Source organism: Acomys russatus, chromosome 14 (assembly GCF_903995435.1).
Source record: "Acomys russatus chromosome 14, mAcoRus1.1, whole genome shotgun sequence".
Lineage (NCBI taxonomy): Eukaryota > Metazoa > Chordata > Mammalia > Rodentia > Muridae > Acomys > Acomys russatus.
Genome location: NC_067150.1, coordinates 126363 through 145898, shown reverse-complemented (window position 1 = coordinate 145898; position 19536 = coordinate 126363). Strand labels below are relative to the sequence as shown.

Here is a 19536-nt window from a genome sequence, read left to right as displayed (position 1 = left end):
ATAAGGAGGGTTGTAGATTCCAGACACCATACTAGAAAATTTCTTCAGTCCTCATAATAACTCATAAAATAGGCACTGTCAGTATTCTCTATCACATCCCAATAAATTTGGCTCAGAAAGGTCAAAACACATTCCCAATGTCACAAAGCTATTAAATGGATATATTAAAATTCAAATTACAAAAAGAGTTGACTCCAAAATTTGAGTCTTTCACATCAATGTGTCCCCTCAAGTACTTAATGCTAACATGCCCTTAACACTCACATGTTGCTAACAGTTCCAGTCCTAACATATTCTAAACAAAAATGATCATATATCTGCACATGCAGTAAAATGTACAGTAAACTTTATAAAACTTAATTTCCACTCTGGAACCTGAGCCTGTAACAAACAAGACTTTTGCCACTTTTTTTCTAAGAAAATACATGGGAAACAGTAGTGAAAGCATGAAATGGAAAAAGTGTTTTCTCTTAGATTCTTCAAGTCTACTCTTTTTGAATGCCAGGACACTAGCCAAAGCTCAACTCCAGGCCTCTCATATGCAGTGACCTTCAGAACCTGCTGAATACCAAATCTAAAGGCTTAGTGTCAATTCTGGGCTCTACTGAAACATGACCTTATTTTAATCTATGACTTTGAGAAATTTAAAAAAAAAAAATCATGACCGACATGGTCAAAGTAAGCTAACTCATTGTTCCCTCTTAACTTTCTAGAAAGATGTATTTCAAAGCTGTATATGACTAACATTGCTAGTATTTACTTAACCCAGTAGAGACATTTCTGCCCATGATAAAAGCAAAATAGCCTGAAGTAGCTAATAACATAGTAGAAGAATTCTAAAGATGTCTATGTGATATTCAAATATTTTATCTCCATCTATAGAAAATAATAGTACTCTACTAAGAGCAACACAAACTTTATGAATGCAGACACATGAAGAATTTCTAAAAGCAGTAAGATTGCATGTTTATTGTTTATACATTATTTTCATAAATTTCACACTAAATATATTTTATATGCTGCTATAATATTTATCAAATCAAATGCAACATAAAGCTTCACATAAATATGCTTTGTCTTAACTCATTTAAAATAGAAACTCACGACTCATGGTTACACATACAACAGTATGCATTTAATCATCTTGTTTCCAAATACATATTTTCTAAATATTAAAGATTTAAATAAACTTCAAAAGGCTATATGTTTCATAAATATTCTATTATAAATAAAACTCAAGTCATTCCCTTAGGATCTGTTGGGGCGACCTACAACCATACATATTGTATCAAATGGCTACCTAACTGTATCCCTGTATTCTAATTGTTAATTGCTGTGCTGCCAGAGCCAAGTGCTAGCAAGATATTTGGGGTAGTCATTTCCATGCCCCATTTTACCTGCTTTCTATATGTAAATGTCACTTCCTCACTGGCCTAAAAGAAAGGACTCTTTGAGATTAGCATAATAAAAAGCAAGCTGCTATAGGGAAGGTCACAGAAGGTCACACTGCCCCCAACCTGGCCAAAAGGCAACACTAAGGGTAGTCCTGCTATAAACACTGGAACCTCTCTTACCATGCTAATAGATTTTTAATGTGAGAAAAGAATGCAGAGTATGATAAATAAAGGGATAGGAGCTAGAGCTGGGGCAGGCCTACTAGGCAGAATGACAGAGGTCCTAGAAGCATGAGCAAGGCTGGAACTGGGAGATAGAGAGAAGAACTGTAGCAGGGATGCAATGGCAGGGAAGTGGGGTCAAGTTAGATGGGCTAGTTGTAGCACTGGCCAGCAAAAAGGCTAACAGATGTCTCCATGTTTTTGAGGGATGGTTTTGTGCACTGTATATTCACATGCTGATTTCTGTGCCCAAATGGTACTGCCATTATTGAAAAAAATCTCCTGTCTCAATGTCTTGTGCATCATCTCTGATTGGTTAATAAAAAGGTGAACATCCAATATGTGGGCAGGAAAGTTAGAGTAGGACTTTCAACCCCAGGAGAAGCATCCCAAGTGGAAAAGAGGAGAAAGGCGAGAAGGTCACTATGAAAAGGTTGCCATGAAGATAAAGATGGAGCTGGTACAGCCAGGGAGAAATTAACGGGGCAGGTAACAGGGCATGTGGCTGGAAAGTAGCCAGGCTAGCACAGCTGGGTAAGAATAGCTGAAAATCTGCCTTAAACCTTATTAACAAATTTAATAGTTCTCTGTGTCATTATTTGGGAGCTAGATTGGGCATAGGGAAACCCATACATTATTTCTACACTGTGTCTTTATTATTCAACCTCAAGCATGATCCCCAAGAGCCCCTGTAATAGAAACACTAAACTACAAGAATCTGTATGATTTTATTTCTATATATTAACTGTACAAAAGTGAATTTCATTATGACATTTTCAAACATGTATACAACATACCTTAATCATTTTTACCCTTCTCATTACTAAAAACTGAGAAATGCCTACAAGTCCACAAAAATATAAAGATACCTTTAGTAACTGTTGGTGTACAATTTTCTGATGGGAGACCTGTTCCACCATCCTTCCAGTATGGATTCAATTCTCTTTCTAGCAGTTTGGACTAGAACAAAGCATTTTGAAAAGTTAGAGTGTAAAAGTCAATCCATCATGGAAACGATTACTAAATAATTTGAGGTAACTTAACTATCAGATATGCAAGCGTAGACAAATCATTTAAAATTCTTAAGGCAAGTTATGTAACTTGTAGGTAACGATGTCTAACTCATGTTTATGTGTCTTTCCTCAACACCTACATGTCTCAGAACCTTCAAGTCTAACTCAGACTTAGAAGAGACATTCCAAAAGTCTTGTCCCTTGATGCTCTATATGGGTACCAGCTTGATTACAAACCAACACAATTACCATCCTTACCTTTAAAATTAGACTGGAAGAAAAAACAATACTGATCACAGAACTCTCAAAATGATTGGCCATATTTTTCACTTGTTAATCTCTACTACATTCAAGATAAATTATAAAGATAAGTTCTGAAAGCCACGAGCTATACTTTTCTACACTTTGTAGGTTCATGTCTTTAACTCTGATTTAAATCCCATCTGTTTCAGTCTCTAGGTATTTCTCATTGCTTTCTTGACATCATAGTGAAACACTAACATAAACATGCTTGTTTAATATTTTATATGGAGTTTTATGTGTCCTTGAAAGCATTCTTAGGATGACTATACTTTTATACACACTGAAGACTCAGTTGATTTTCAACTGTAATTCATGAGAATCTTGGCTACTTAATTGCTTACCTACATTCACCTAGGTTTATACATCTAGTATATGTCTTTGTAAAAATTTATTTTATGTGCCTATGTCTAAGTGTGCATGTAAGCATAGGTGTAGGTGCCATACACCACCTTCTGTGGGTTCTGAATTGAACTTGGGTCCTCTGAAAGAGCAGGACGTGATCATAACCACTGAGCCTGTGGTTATCTCCAGCCTGAATTTAGTATATACTTTTATAAAAATTAGAGCCATTTTTATTTTATGTGTATTTATATGTATCATCTGTCTGCATGTATGGCTGTGCACCACATGTATGTAGTACCCACAGAGCCCAAAGGAGGACTTCAAAATCCTTGAAACTGTTGTTGCAGATAGTTGTCAGCTGCCACGTGGGTACTAGAAGCCCAATTGGAGTCCTCTGGAAGAGCATCATGTATTCTTAACTGCTGAACTATCTCTCAACCCTTAGTATACTTTAAACAGCTTTGCTACAAAAAATTTATTTTTAAAATATTTGTTTCACATTTCTTAGTTCTCGTTATCAAACACTAGTAAAAAAAAGTATTTTACAAATTAACTGGCATTACAAATAAGGTTTTTACATAAAAAATACATAGAACAACTTACTAATTTATTTTAGGCAAATTTAAAGTATTGAAACTGTTTTCTTACCTGCTCCAGCGCTTGGGCTTTCTCCTTCTCTATTTTCCTTAGAGTTTCCTTTTCAGCTTTGAGTGATGATGAGGATACAGTTTTAACAGACAGAAAATCAACAGTCATCCACTCATCCCGCTGTTTAAAAAAATAAAGCCATTTCAATCTGTACTTAAGAGCTTCTTAATATCAGAGACTGCAGGCAGAAGGCAGGAGCAAATACTGCATGGCTAACCACTACCAAGAAGTTTCTCATTTTTGCTGCACCTTAGTCTCTCCCTTATAAGACTGTGAAAAAGTACTCACCGTTCAAGTTTGTCTTAAGGAGTAAACAAAATAACAAATATAAAGGGCAGCCAACATAGGGTCTGGTGCAAACAATCAAACACCAGCTCCTGTTCACCCTTCTTCCTTTATCTGTGGCTAAGAGGGTAAATTATATTCTTTTTTAGGTGTATGAACCAGAACTCAAAATTTACTTTGCTATTCAACTGTAAGCACTGATGAGCAAATTAAGATATAAGGGGAAGAGAAAGAAAAGCTGCAACTGAACTAGACACATACAGGAGGGTCAGACAAGAGAATAGTATTAGGTAAATCCCTCAAAAGAGAAAAATGCTGCAGCAAAGATGAACATCCGCCCGCCTTCCATGGTAGGAGGAAAAGGCCTGCCAGAACACCAACTATTAGCATTTCTGTGGAAAGGGTTTATAAACTACTGCTAACGTCTAGTTCTTCTCCTGAAGAAGTTATAATCATCAGTTTAACATCCATCTGTTCTTAAGAGCGATCAATTCTCTCTGAGATCAGATAGGTGCTCACCTGAATAACATGGCTGTCACATTGTTTTTCTGGCCTTTTGTCTTTCACTTTCCAGGTCTTTTCTTTGTCAGGTGTCTGGGAGGGAACAGCCTCAACCCACATGTCTTCGGAGCTCTAAGAATGTTTAGCATATATGTGACATTCACAAATTTGCATATGTATATACCTACATTATTAAATGGAAATAATTCAGGTTTTTTAAAGTAATTTATATATTAAGTATAGAGTGTTCTGCCTGCATGTACACCTGCATGCCAGAAGAGAACAACAGATATCATTATAGGTGGTTGTGAGCCACCATGTAGTTTCTGGGAATTCAACTCAGAACTTTGGAAGAACAGCCAGTGCTCTTAACCTCTAAGCCATCTCTCTGGCCCTAATTCCCCTTTAAAAAGTAACAGTGGAAAATCTCAAAATATAATATGAAAATCCTACTTGGTTTGAGCCCAAAAGACATATAGCAAAACTTACTCTTCCTCTCATGAGTTCTATCAAAAATAAACCATAGGAATGGAAAGCACCAAATAGGCTCACTTTCTACCAACATTCTGACGCACTCATCAATTTGCCTCAATAGCACTAGGAAAATAACACCCATGTAAAGAAATTTGCTGTTTGCTCAAGTACTAAATTTGGGGGATTCTCCTAGATCTAAAATTGCAGAGATCTCTAGTAACATCTAGGCTGGTTAAACATTAAATGTCACATTATTAGATAAACTATGATATTGTCACAGTCCCTTATGCTCAACACTATGCCAAACTTGGGAGTTTATTATCAACAAATAACAACCTACTCTCAATGTCAGCAGCGTAATCAGTATCGTCATACCAATTATCATCTTGAGTCTTAAAACTAATTTGTAAAGTCTTTTTTTTTTATAGTTGAGAAAGGCTTCCTAATATATGGGAAAGAATAAGCCTTGTCAAAGGTGGGAGCAGTCTTGGCAGGCTTTACCCTTGGGGCACCCCATGAATACCTTGTGATAGACTGAGTGGGGCCCTGCATATACACTAATATTAAATAATTTCCCCACATAACTTAATTTCTACCTGTGAGAATCAGTATGGAAATATAGTTCTGACAGGCTCTAAAATATATTTGTCAGAGCTATTGAATACTTAAGATCCTAAGATTTATCTGTGCAAAATACCTTCTAGTGTACAGTTGGGAAACATTGGGGTCATATAAGCAAATACAAAAGCAAACCACAGAATCTAAATTCCTTAAGACATGAATACTCTGTGTGTGTGTGTGTGTGTGTGTGCATGTCATGTCACATGTGTGATGCCTGTTGCATGTGTGTGTGCCCAAGGGAGCACATGCACATAGGCATGTGTGTGTGTACATGTCATGTCACATGTGATGCCTGTTGCATGTGTGTGTGCATAAGGGAGCACATGCACATAGGCATGTGTGTGTATGTACATGTCATGTCACATGTGATGCCTGTTGCATGTGTGTGTGCACAAGGGAGCACATGCACATAGGCCTATATGCAGAGGCTAGAAGAGCAGATTAGGTTGTCCTGTTCTACCACTCCCCACCTTATTTCCTTTGTAAGACTCTGACTCAACTTGGGCGAGGAAGCCAGCAGGCCTGAGAATACCTATTTGCTTTAACATACTGCTTGAGTTTTAGGCATATGCAGCTACACCCTGCTTTTTACATGGGTGTTCGTAGTTGAGACTACTGTATACTTATGCTGTATAGCAAATACTCTTACCAACTGAAGCAAGTACCTGTAAGAAACCGATGTTCTTCTACTTCATAAAATCCCTCAAAACTTCCTAAAGATTTTTAAAAGATTTATTCGTGTGTGGGGTGGGGTGGGTGGAGGTGGGGGTGGGGATGAGGTGGGGGTAGGCATGGGTGCAGAACACTGTTTATATGTCCCGGAGCTGGAGCTAAGGTTGGCGATTGTGAACCATCCAGTGTGGATGCTAAGAATGATGGGGCCTCAGTCCTCTGAGAAGAGCAGCAAATGCTCTTAACTACTGAGCTATCTCTCTACCCCATGAACATACAAGTATGTCTGTCAAGTGATATAATCAACATGTAAAATATATTTATGTTCTGCCATATCAACTACCAACTGTTTCCCAAAGCAAGGCAGAGTCTACTAATTCATTCATTCATGCCTTAATTGGGATTTAATGCCTGAGTTCATTTATATTTATTCACATACACTTTTTACAAACAATCATTATATATTTATATATATACATATATATGTATGTATGTATATATATAAATAGTCTAACTCAAGTTTATATTGTCAAATCAATTAGTGCCTCAGTTATAATTCTTGATATCATGCACAAAAAATGGGAATTTATAGCCTGAAACATTAGTAATTTCTTTAGAAGACTGCCAATTTGCTACAAGAAAGTAAAATAATGAAGAAGTTTGAGTTCAAGGGTCCTGTCACAGGAATTCTAGTGAGGAATTTCTCTGACTTACTATGCTGACTACTTGCCACTGGGCACTCCATCACCACAGTTCCAACCCAGGCAAAAGCAATCAACTCCTGCAAACTTGAGTTAACTAGATACTATTGAAACCAGAATTCACCTTACTGATCCTTAGTTAGTTTAAGCAGTAATTCTAAGACCACAGAAGCCACAATCACCTTTTCCTTCCTCTAGTATTAGGCTTCTGGTATCTTCTTCACACTCTCCTGGAGCTTTCTACCAACTAACATTTCCTATACTCTCAACAAATGATCTCTATTCTTACTTTAGCAAAAATAGGCCACTTTCACTTCCTACCTATTCCCCACAACCCCCTGGAAAATTACTTACAGTTATGTTTGGCCTAACTTTCTGTCAAACTCCTCCTACTGCAGGCAGGTCCACCTCCACGTATTTTGGTCTCTCTCCTGCCACCTTACTCTCTTTCTGACTTTCTTCAAAGGAAAGGCCCTGATGACCTAGAGATTTGTATGCTAAAAACATTTCACATCCTTTTTTGGGGAGGAGAGGCACATTTCCGTCCTTATGTATCTCTGCAGCAACAATTCATCTTCCTACTCCTTTTCTTAGATAATATTTCTGAAAGAATAATTGCCCAGTCAAACATTTATCTATATTCTTAACTATGATACACTAGTGGCAACTCTTCAAAATTCATCAATGGGTTTTATGTTTCCAAGCACAACAAAGCATTCCAGTCTTTAGCTCCGGAACCTCAACTCTGTTGATAACTCATGTTCAAGATTTTAAAGCTATTCTCCAGGCCAACCCTCAGGGCTTATTATGCATTTTCTTCCTGCACTCTCCCTTCTTTACTATGTTTTTAAACTTTTTTAATTTAAACAATTTATTCAGATTGCATCCTGCGTTTCCCCCTCCCTCCCTCTTTCACTCTATTCCTCTCCCCTAGGCCTGTGACAGAAGGGGACCTCCTCTCCCACCATATGATCACAGCCTATCAGGTCTCATCCTGGTAGCCTGCTTCCCCTTCCCAAATGCCATCAGGCCTCCCCACCAAGGGGAAGTGGTCAAATAGGGGGCACTAGGGTTCATGTCAGGATCAGTCCCTGCTCTCCACACGACTGTACTGTGTTTTTGAACACTCACGTTGTTTGGGATTCCATATTCTGACTACAGTTTGTTTGTTTTTTCTCTACATACTCCTTTGGGATTGATTGATTGATTGATTGATTGATTTTAATCCAACTAAAGCTTCAGTGACTTAATTACCATCTTTAATATACACTGAATTCAAGAAAATAAACCCATCATCTTCCACAAAGCCTGTTTCTCTTGCTGAATTACTAAAATGAGTTTTCTGGCATTATCAGATCAGAAATCACAGGACCATCTTAGCCACCCATCCAAGCTGATAGTCAACTCCAAAATACAAGTCAAATATACCATGTAGCAAAGACATCCCGGCCCTGGGAGCCCACCTGCACCCCTAGGTCCCAGTTCCAGTTCTGACCATAACAGACTGGTTCAGAAGCAGGTATTGGCCAAATTCATTTCAAACTAAGTTATTTGCCAAATATTACAAATCAAGCCAAATGGGCTGATATAAAACTAAGGAGAACTGAAATGATATTGTCACGGTCCACCTTTTTATTGAAAAGTGGAGTTCATAAGTATCAAACAAGCAAACACTGCAACAGGTACGATTATAACGCACTCACAACACTAATTCCAGCTGTTATTGAGGTCAAGCTACTTTCTAGGCCTAAATGTCTTATGAGATGTTTGCATCTGAATATTATGCCCCTCCCACTTTTTCACATGAGCTAAATTGTTTAGTTTCTATAGCCTACTATAACCTAAACAAAGAATTTCAACCAATACACATCCGCCTTTCCATTCTTAAATCAGATCATATTACTACCTTCATAACTGCATAACCAAATAAAGCTCTAGAACCCCTGTCTTTTCTACTCCTCTGCGTTCCCCAGTCCCTATCCACCATATATTTGGAGTGCTACAGGAAAACTTGACCATAGTACTTATCTTGCATGGCTTCCTGTCACTAAGACTTTGTACTCTATCTTCCTTCCTGCTGACAGAACCTGATTCTGTCTGAAGAAGTAATCAACCCTAAACATTTCTAGGCCATCACTCCCTACACACAACCTCTTTCTTCTTGAAAATAAGTATAAAATGTGGCTTGCTTTCTTTTATTCTGGGTCCTTGCAGACTAGAACTGGCTACCCAACACACTCTTCTTTTTGGTCCAAAACAAATTGTACTTTGAAGACTTAAATGTTAATTTCTATGAATTTCTATCTACATACAGATATATACATACAACAGAACAACAGAAACATAAAAGAAAACTTGACCCCAGTTTTAACATTCTTCCTTAGTTCTGTAATACAGGTTTTTTTTTGCTGCTTTCCCATACAAGTGGTTTCCTCTCCTTCCCATGATGCTCTTCAATGTTGGTTTACCTGCACATTTTATTATCTTAGTGTCTCCGAGCAACAGTGATGACTAAATGGTCCATTTTCTAGACCCAACAGTCTAAAGAGCCAGTATTCCCCAAGGAACTCCAAGTGTGTGTCTTCTAGACATTTTTCTATCATAAGTAGCGATACTTTAGGGTCTCTTGCACCATTAGTTCCTATACTGCTCAAGTCCACTGCTCTCTACAGCTGCAGCACCCAGTCTTGATTCTCACTTACTGAGGAACTGTCAGTCGACTCGCTCTGTTTTTCCCATTTCTGTTTCTTGTTCTTCTTTTTCTTCTCTTTCTTCACTTTTTTTGAATGCTTGTCCTTCTTCTTCTTTTTCTTCACAGAATGTTCCTAATAATTTTGAACAGGTTTAAAGGGAATTTAATGTTACCTAATTTTAACAGGAAGACATTTTGAATAAGAAGAAAAGTCCATGTTCCAAGAAATTTTACAACTTTCATGAAAAGAAATGAAGATTATGACTCTATTTACTTAGAGAACATGAAATTCTTTAAGTACTCAGAACACACTTTCTGTAAGATAAGCACCACTAATTGTTGGGGGATGGTCTGATGTACTTTGATGCTAATTACTGCTTGCTGTCTCTGTGTCCCACCTTTGGATTAATAAAAGCCATCCCACCTGGGCAGGGAGAGGAGATAGAGGTGTGGCTAAGAGGGAGAGAGAGGAATCCCGTGAAAAAGAAAGGAGAAGGAAGACAAAGAGAGAGTCCCGAGAGGAGGAGAAGAAGGCTGCTATGGGTAACGTGGCGAGTGTGGATGGAGATTCGGCCCAGATGATGAACATTAACAAGTATTTGGGATTATGGATGGGAGGTAGCTTGATAGAAGTTATTAGAAGCAGATGGCATAGGATTGGGGCAGGGATCCCTAATCTGCCCCATTACAGGAAATAGTTTAGAGGATTAATGTCTGCCCAGCCTAGATTAAGTAAGGCTATTTTAAAATATAACAAGTATTAGTGTCTTAATTCATTGTGAGCCGGGCATACTGATAATATGGATATTTTAAAAACATAACTAATAAAGGAAGTAGCTCTGATTTCTTACCAGAAAAAAATGAGTAAAATTTTAGTTAAATTATTTATATGTAAACAATAGTATCAAATATATACAGATATATACATACATCCAGTTACTAATACATATTAAGCATTCAGAAATCTCTAAAAAACAGATTTCTAATATTTTCACCAAAAAATAAAGTGAGAATATTATAGACATATAACCTCGACTAAATGTTCCTATAATGTGTACATAAATCAAAGTATTATAGTGTACTCTATAAACGTAAACAATTAACATATGTCAATTTAAAATAAATAAATAAAAATAAAAAACAAAATTGGATCAGTTGAGGGGCACATGCCAAAAGACAAGCTACTAGAAACTTGTAAAAATAGAAAAGAAGGCTTAATTGAGGGGAAAAGATATGAATCTTACAACATATACTTTCAGATGTAGAAACTTCCTACAAATAGACCACCAATTTATAATTAAATCTACCAGCCAACACACATAACAAAATCTTCTCATATCATTATGAACCTGTAGTCAAGACATATATCATGTTGCCAAATAATTTTCAATAACACCAGCAATCTGACAGTGAAGATATCACTGACAACCTGAGTTCAACCCCCAGAAACCACGAGGTAGGATAGAACTACTAACTTAGGCACTTTGTCCTCTGAGACCTGCCCCGAACACACACACACACACACACACACACACACACACACACAGAGAGAGAGAGAGAGAGAGAGAGAGAGAGAGAGAGAGAGAGAGAGAGAGAATAAATAGATGTAAAGAAAAAAACTGTTCCTCAATATTGACTTGAAGAGTGTTTTTATTTGTTTGTTTGTTTTTGAAGCATAAGCCAGATATAACAGCACATGCCTTTAATCCCAGCACCTGAACAGAAAAAACAGGCAGATCTCTGTGTATTTGAGGCCATCCTGGTCTACATAACAAATTCCACACCAGCCAGGGCCACATAAAGACCCTCCCTCAAACAAAACAAAAACAAAATAAGTCATATCATCACATGAAGCACATCTGTTAATACTCACCTGTGAGAACTGTTCAATTCGTTCATTGGCATCAGGTAGCATCCATTTGTCCTCACCTCGAAGCTGCTTAAGTTCTTTTTGCCTTTGTTCTTTTTCAAAACTACTCTTGGCCTACAACAAAAACACACAAAAGACAAACTGGCAGTTGATAGCTGCTTTTCAAATACAAAAAACGAAAATCGGTAGCACTTTCATATGAAAATTCCTAGTCAATAAGTGATCTATTCTTACCAATAAATTTGCTCCTACTAGTGTAGAAATGATGTTTAAAAACTAATATGATGTTTTAGTCTATGTCTTCCTTTCTCCCTTGCAAATATGACTTGGAATCACTTTAATCTCCATCATTCCTGTGCCTAGTTCTTTATAGACTTTTCCAAAACCATGAAGCTGACTTTTTTCCATGCCTTTAAAGTAGGCAACATTTCTAGACAGCAGTCAACAACACTCAAAGACGTTTCTTCTGCTTTGTCATCACCTCTCAAATTCCAAAGGTGAGTTTGGTCCTTATCAAACTATATGTAGATCCCTATAAAATTTGTCACAGCTTACTAAGAATTTTCTCCAAAAACTGCTTGAAATACCATACAATAATGAAGAGCATTTACTATACCTATTTTGAGACCAGCAAATAATCACAACAGTTTAACTGTGAAAGACTAACTGCTCACCTCTATCCCCTTTAAATGCAACTGAAAGCCAGATGTGGTGGCACAAGCCTTTAATCCCAGCACTTGGGAGGCAGAGGCAGGTGGATTTCTTTGAGTTCCAAGTGTGTCCGGGACAGTCAGGTCTATTACACAGAGAAACCCTGTCTCTTTTGAAAAAACAAAACAAAAAAGACTGAAGTCATTACTCATTTTTCTTGCCTACTCTATTTCTTTTCCTCTCTTAATACGCATTTAGACTTATTTAAAACTCTTTCATCTTGCCGAGCATGGTGGCATGCCTTTAATCCCAGCACTTTAGGGTAGGCAGAGGTAGGTGTATCTCTGTGAGTTCAAGGTCAGCCTGTTCTACAAAGTGAGTCCAGGACATCAAGGCTGCATAGGAAAACCCTGCCTCAAAAAACAACAACATCAAAACAAAATAAAACACTACCACCACCAACAACAAAACTCTTTTATCTTAAAACAAAAGCCAAAAAAAGAAAAAAAAAATCACCAAACATTCTGCTGTAACTCAAATACAAATATGCCCTGTTCACAGTCACAATAAATCATGAGTAACGTCTAAGGTATTTCAATTACTTACGTCTTCCGTTTTTATGAATTCTGTACATTTCAATATTAACAAGAACTCTGTTTACTAAAAAAAAAAAAAATGCGGGGGGACACATACTGTGAGTCCCCTAAACGGTGTTTCTTTTCTTTTCTTTTTAAAAAAGATTTATTATATATAAAATGTTCTGCTTGCATGTACACCTGCACACCAGGAGAGAGCACCAGATCTCATTATAGATGGTCATAGTGAGTCCGAGACAGCCAAGGCTACACAGAGAAACTCTGTCTCCAAAAACCAAAAATTAACTATTTGGGGCTGGAGAGTTGGCTCAGAGTTAACAGGACTGGCTGCTCTTCCAGAAGTCCTGAGTTCAATTCCCAGCAATCATATAGTGGTTCACAACCACCTATAAACAGTGTTTCAATCAATAAAGCCTTAGCCTAAGTCTGAAACAGAAAAGAACGGTAAGCCAGAGGAGCTGAGGAAATACCGGTGTATTCAAAGGTGTCCCACTTCCTATATAGCCAGGGCAATAACTCGGGCTTCGACATAACTGGTAAGAGTTGTCAGATGTGGTACAGTACACAGAAACTGAGCGATCCAGGCGGTAGAAATATCAAGAATAAATGACTTAATTAAGCTAAGAAAACTGAAATGGAATCAATCACATCTCTCCTCAAAGAGAAGTAGCAAATTGGAGCCGACACTCTTTGGGAAAAAGAAACTACAGACAAGGCAAGACATCGGAGTGACCAGAGACGTGGGTTAGCTATCTCCAGGATTCTCAAGTCCTACAACTCTAAATAACTTTCTGAGGCCCTATCTAAAATTAAAAACAAAAACAAACAAACAAAAAACCTAAAGAATTTCAAGAGCTAAAGATAGATTCTCTGGGAAAAGTGCTTACCTTGCGTGCAGGAAACCCTCAGTACAAGCCCCAGTTTTAAAAAGGAAAAAAGAAAACTCTCCAAAGCGGAGGTACCTGGCGTAACACCTCGGCCCTGGAAATTCGAGTCTGTTCTTTCTGCTCTTCGATACTAGTAGCACTTTGAAATCTTCCACCGAACGCCGCCATAGTGCTGTTGTCGTAAAGCGAGGAAGCCGTCAGGAAACCTGTTTACGACTGTCGTAATTTAGAAAGCAAATCCAGATATCCAAGTAGTGGCGCAGAGTAGACAGGGCGGGGCGTTGCTATGCCAACGGAGCAGGCGCAGATCGGAATGTCTGTCACCAGGAGGTTCGGTGGATGCTTCAAAGCCTGCTGCAAAGTTTACCTTTTAAATGTACTGGATTCGCTAAACACCGAGTCAATATCAACATGCATTATTATTCAGCCTGCACTATACCAACTCCTCTGTTATCAGCATAATTCTAGAAATTAAGTGTAGATTATAACGTTCATGCCTGACTTCCTGTGACGGTTCACAGGAACGGATGTTGATCTGAAACTCGAAACATGAAGGAAACGGGGGAAAAGTGCTCCTTAGATTCAGTACATTTCCTTGATGGGTGTCTTTAAATATATTTAAAACGAGACTGAAGAGATGGGTCAGTGGTTTAGAATGCTAACTCCTCTTTCAAAGGACCTAAACTCTGATCCAAGCTTTGTGCTCCATTTTCCAGGAGATCCAACGCCCTCTTCTGGCACCCACACACACTGCACCCACGTGATGTACTTAAATACAGGAAGAAAAAAAAAACATTAAAAGCACATCTTTTATCCCAGCATTCAGGTGGATTGCTGTGAGTTTGAGACCAGCCTGTGAATCCAGGACAGCCAAGAATACACAGAGAAATCCTTGGTGTTTCACAAGCCTGTGTACATGAAGAGTCCTTATCATCCTGAGGAAAGATGCCTTGGATGTAAAAGTATCTCTCATAAAGAAAATAGTGACCTCTTCGTTGTACTCATTACATTTTGCATAAATAAGTCTCTGTATCAAAAGACTAGATATTGCTTCATTTGACTGTCCCACAGGGGTGTTAATAGGAAAATTGAAATAAGCTATTTCTCTCTTCTTTTACCTCTTGGCAATTCAGCAAAATGTAAATTGCCAAACTTACAAACAAATCCCTTCTCTCCAAAACAGTGATATCGTTTGCTTTGATTCACTATGTTTGGGAAGCAACAGCCTGAGTAGTTTGTGCATCTAAATCACTACATGGTTGTGCCTCAACAGAGTTGTCTGAAATGGCTGCTTCACTTGCTCAGCCAATACCAATGGCACGTGGCACACAGAAGGTCATACCGTAAAATTTTTGCTTCTCTGTTAGCCAGAAGAGCTTTGAAAGTTCATTTCGTTGTTGAGGCTCAGTATTCATGAGACCCTGTGTTGAAAAGAGTCACAGGAAATAAATATGTCAAGAAATTAAAAACTAGATTTTGATACATTCTCCCTTATCTTCCCTGTTCCCCGTCCCAACATGCTGTGGTCATGAGAGACCACGCTGATATTGTTATAGCTAGGGTAGATCTGACAGTCAAGCTGTGGCTGATAGTGAGAAATTGTCCATATCCTGCTGATGCCACCTGCTCCTCCTACTGTGTAAAGGATAACACAGGTAAGGCCAAAGCCCTGCTAGACCTTGAGATGTCACCCGTTAGAACAGTCTAGGCACAGACATGTTGAAAAACCTACCTACTCGTGATTCCTAGAGATGAACCATGCATAGAAGCCATTCTGTAGCTGTGCTTTCACTGCTTTTCTGGCTGAACTTTCTCTCTGCTTTCCCTGCAACATATCTTATGAGGATGACCTATGTCATCTTAGCTATAGTATGCATTAGACCATCTAATTTATATCTGTTTCCCTGATGGTTATCAACAGCTCTTTATTTAGCTTTCAAAAGGGCCACAGTTTAGATAATAAATCATATGACCACCTTAATATTAATCTTATCTTAATTCCTCTTTAACATATACTTGGCTATCTTTAGCTGTAAGTCAAGAAAGACCAAGAGTCTTTTCGGGCAATATGCTGTAACCAGTAACAGAGATCTGAAAATCTGTTTCCCATCTGTTAAATCTGTGATGATTTCAGAAGTATTAGTGAGGTGTTAATGTGCAGGTTCTGAAGACAGGTTTGGAATATTAAATAATTTTGCCATTTATTTAGCCACACCACTTTACATTATTTACTACATTTGGTTTCTTAAATGTACACTGGTAACAACACTGAATACTCCCAACTTCTGTGAGAATCTAATAAGCTAAAGTATACAGAACTTCCAAACTAAATGCTAAAGTGTAAATCAAGGGTAACAATTTTCACACTTTGGTAATATCTCCTAGGTAATATCTCCTAGTCAGGGACTTGATGTTGTATGTCCTAATCACCTTTGTCAACTTAATACAGCCTAGAGTCATTTTAGAGAAAAACCTTGACTGAGAGATTGCCTAAATCACCTTGACCTGTGGGTGTGGGGTGGAGAGAGATATCTTGGTTGTTAATTAATGTAGGAGGCCCAGCCCGTTATGGGTGACACCATTCATTCTACAGATGATCTTAAACTATATAACAATTATGAGCAACAGAACCATGGAGCAAACAAACAACATCCCTTAAGTTGTTGTTAAGTTTACAAATATGGCCTAATAACATTTATTATTAACCCTACAATTATTATTGTTACAGCAGTATAACCCACTAGCAATCAAGACACAGACACCTGTTATATTTCAAAATAGTCTTAGTTAACCTGGTGCAAGGCAGATATTAATCCTCTAAACTACTTCCCATAGTGGGGGCAGGTATGGGATACCTGCCCCAATCATATGCAATCTGCTTCTAATAATTTCTATAAAGATTCCTCTCATCCATAATCCTAAATACTTGCTAATGTTCTTTTTCTGGGCCAAGTCACTCCATTCACACCAGCCATGTTCTTCTCCGCCACCTAACCCATCATGGTGCAACCTTCTTCTCCTTTCTTCTCTCTTCTCCTCTGTTCTCTTCCTCCCCAAAATTCTCTCCATGTGTCTCCAAGCCCAGGAACCTTAGTCACACCTATCTCATTTGCCCTGCCCAGGTGTGATGGCTTTTTATTAATTAACATCAAAATACATCAGACCAACCCCCAACACCTCCCTGTTTTCTGCTTCAAGTTCCTACCCTAACTTTCCTCAATGATGGACTCTGATCTTGAAGTGTAAAGAAGATAAATCATTTCCTCCCCTAAGTTGCTTTTGATCATGGTCTTTGTCACAACACTGAAATAAAACTAGAACACCATACTAAACTAATTTTTTCTCTCACCAATCTTTATGGTATGAATGCCTTCTACATTCATTGCCTTCTTGTTACAAATACTGTAGGAAACAAGGAAAGTTTTTCTCAGTAGGTCGTCAACATTGGAACAAGTCATTGATTCTCTCTGGTTGAGCAGCAAATAGTTTTTATTCAGATGCTATCTTTTCTCCAAATCACCACCACCATTTGTGGTCCCCAACAAGTGAGTAAAGTGTCTTCTAAATTTTAACTGTAAAAGGTGTTAAGATAGAGATGTCACCAGGGTGAACATTTTCCTTATCTGTAGGAAAGATTGTAAGCTTTGTCACAGGTGAAAGAAGTCTTGGTGGGCTTTGCCCTTGGACACACCATGGATACTCCCTGAGATTAACCTTGAGATAGACTGTGTGGAGCCATCCTGGGCCTGGAATTCAGGAAGAGGACCAGGGGACTCCACCCGGATTATAGTGTTTCTTTTTAGCCTTTTTTCCCTCTTGTGTAAAATACTTGGGTTGTATAATAAAGTTTAATTGTTAAGAAACAGAGCCAACAATTATCATATTTACTTGCCTTATGACATTTGTAAAGACTGAGTCAAATCCATCTAATAGATAAAACAAAGTCTCTAAATTCCCACACCACTTTGTCTCACATACATAATATACAATTCTTGAGCAAGGGGTAGTCAAACACTCCCTTAATCCCAACACTTGGACGGCAGAGGCTGGTGGATCGCTGTGAGTTCATGGCCAGCCTGGTCTACAAAGGGGTTCTAGGACAGGGACAGCCAGGACTGTAACACAGTGAAATCCTCACTCAAAAAAAAGAAAAGAAAAGAAAAAGAAAGAAAGAAAAAGAAGGAAAGAAAAAAGAATTAAAGAAAAAAAAAAAAACAACCAACCAAATAACCTCTAATCCTCACAATAATCATATATTTACTTGTCTTTGCAGTTATTTAAAGTTGTCTATAAATTTTTTCTTTTACCTTTTTTTTTTTACTGTATAATGAAAGCATTCTCATTCCCAAGTTGAAAAGATTATTGTTCAGAGAGTCATGAAACTATCTTTTCCTTTGTTGGTAAATTTTTTTCAAAGCCTGGATGTTCTGACTACTATAATGGTGTTTGGGGTGATCCTTAAGAGAGAACTGAATCAAATCCCCTTTCTCCATTAGAATACGCAGAAATAACCCAAGGAGCCAGTGAAATGCATAGACCAGTGTTCCAGCCAGGGACTTGAGCTCATCTATCTGGACAGTCTAAAAATGTGGATGCCAACTGGAGAGTGGCAGGTAAAGCAGTTGGGTGCTGAGAAGCTACATTTTGAGAAACCTCACTCTAGGTGATGACACACTATATGGGGATTGTAGGTCAAACTCCGAAGGTGTTATTTTATCCCAGTAAAATGGTAATTTAAAGATAAAAATTAAAAATAAATAGAGAGGAAAAAAAATTTGGTCAGAAAAGATCATTTTCTCTGTAATGGTGACAGTTCATTCTTCAAAGTTACATCTGTTGTTTTCCTAAACAGTGTGTGCTGACCAGATGGCTGTTCTTCTGAGATGAAACTGGTGTGCTCTCTTTATATTTCTCATGCAGGAAGAACAGACATCATGTTTAGCATTTCTCACTTCAGATGGGGTTTGAAGGAACTCATTTACTTGAGATATTTCACACCAAATCTTTCTCATGAGACTGGACTGAGAAAATTCTCATTAGAAATTTCTATACTCAAGTTAGAAAAAAAAACTTACCTGCTTCCACATACAGGGTTTTAGGTTTTAAAAATAAGACACAATCTCCCAATTTAATAGTCTGAAGAATATCTTTGTGTTTCTACAATAAAATCTGCCAATTAGCATACACTTTTGTCTATAGGCAAAGTAGGTAGACAAGTCTTGGCTTACATGTTTGAACTTTGTGTAGTCAAGGAAACTGTCAGTTCATTTCTCAAACATATTGTGCTTGTTTGAATAAGTTACTATCATTGTTATGAACTTACATATTTTTAGTTTTGAGATTTGGTAATCTACATAAATGTCTTATTTCTCTTAAAAGATTTTTCCTGGTTTAAATTAAGCTCTGCAAAGAGCAAACTTATTCCATCTCATTAGAAAAACCTCACAGATTGATAAGTTAGCTCAGGAGTTAGAAATTTTTCCACAAAAGATTTTTGAAATTGTAGATCAAGTGGCCCTAGTAGTAGCTGCTCGGCCTTGCTGGTTCATGCCAGCAGTTGGAGCATGCTAAGTGGAGGAATGGGGTTAACTGAGCTTCTGTGCAGACCCCACTCCTTAAGCTGCAGGGTGCTCTTCCATAAGAGAGGGTTTCATGTGCCCCTGA

General features: G+C 37.9%; 1 protein-coding gene across 1 annotated transcript in view; it reads right to left on the bottom strand.

Annotated features, from left to right (window-relative positions):
* The window catches only part of Cwf19l2 (CWF19 like cell cycle control factor 2), a 69847-nt gene extending 55772 nt beyond the window's left edge, over positions 1 to 14075 (bottom strand). The window contains exons 1-6 of the mRNA XM_051155867.1: positions 13948 to 14075; positions 11742 to 11852; positions 9879 to 10001; positions 4727 to 4840; positions 3923 to 4042; positions 2486 to 2576 (exon numbers count right to left, since the gene is read on the bottom strand). Coding sequence (XP_051011824.1) covers positions 2486 to 2576; positions 3923 to 4042; positions 4727 to 4840; positions 9879 to 10001; positions 11742 to 11852; positions 13948 to 14040 — 652 coding nt within the window. The 5' untranslated portion in view covers positions 14041 to 14075. The remainder of the gene's footprint in view (positions 1 to 2485; positions 2577 to 3922; positions 4043 to 4726; positions 4841 to 9878; positions 10002 to 11741; positions 11853 to 13947) is intronic.
* Positions 14076 to 19536: the final 5461 nt, after the last annotated feature.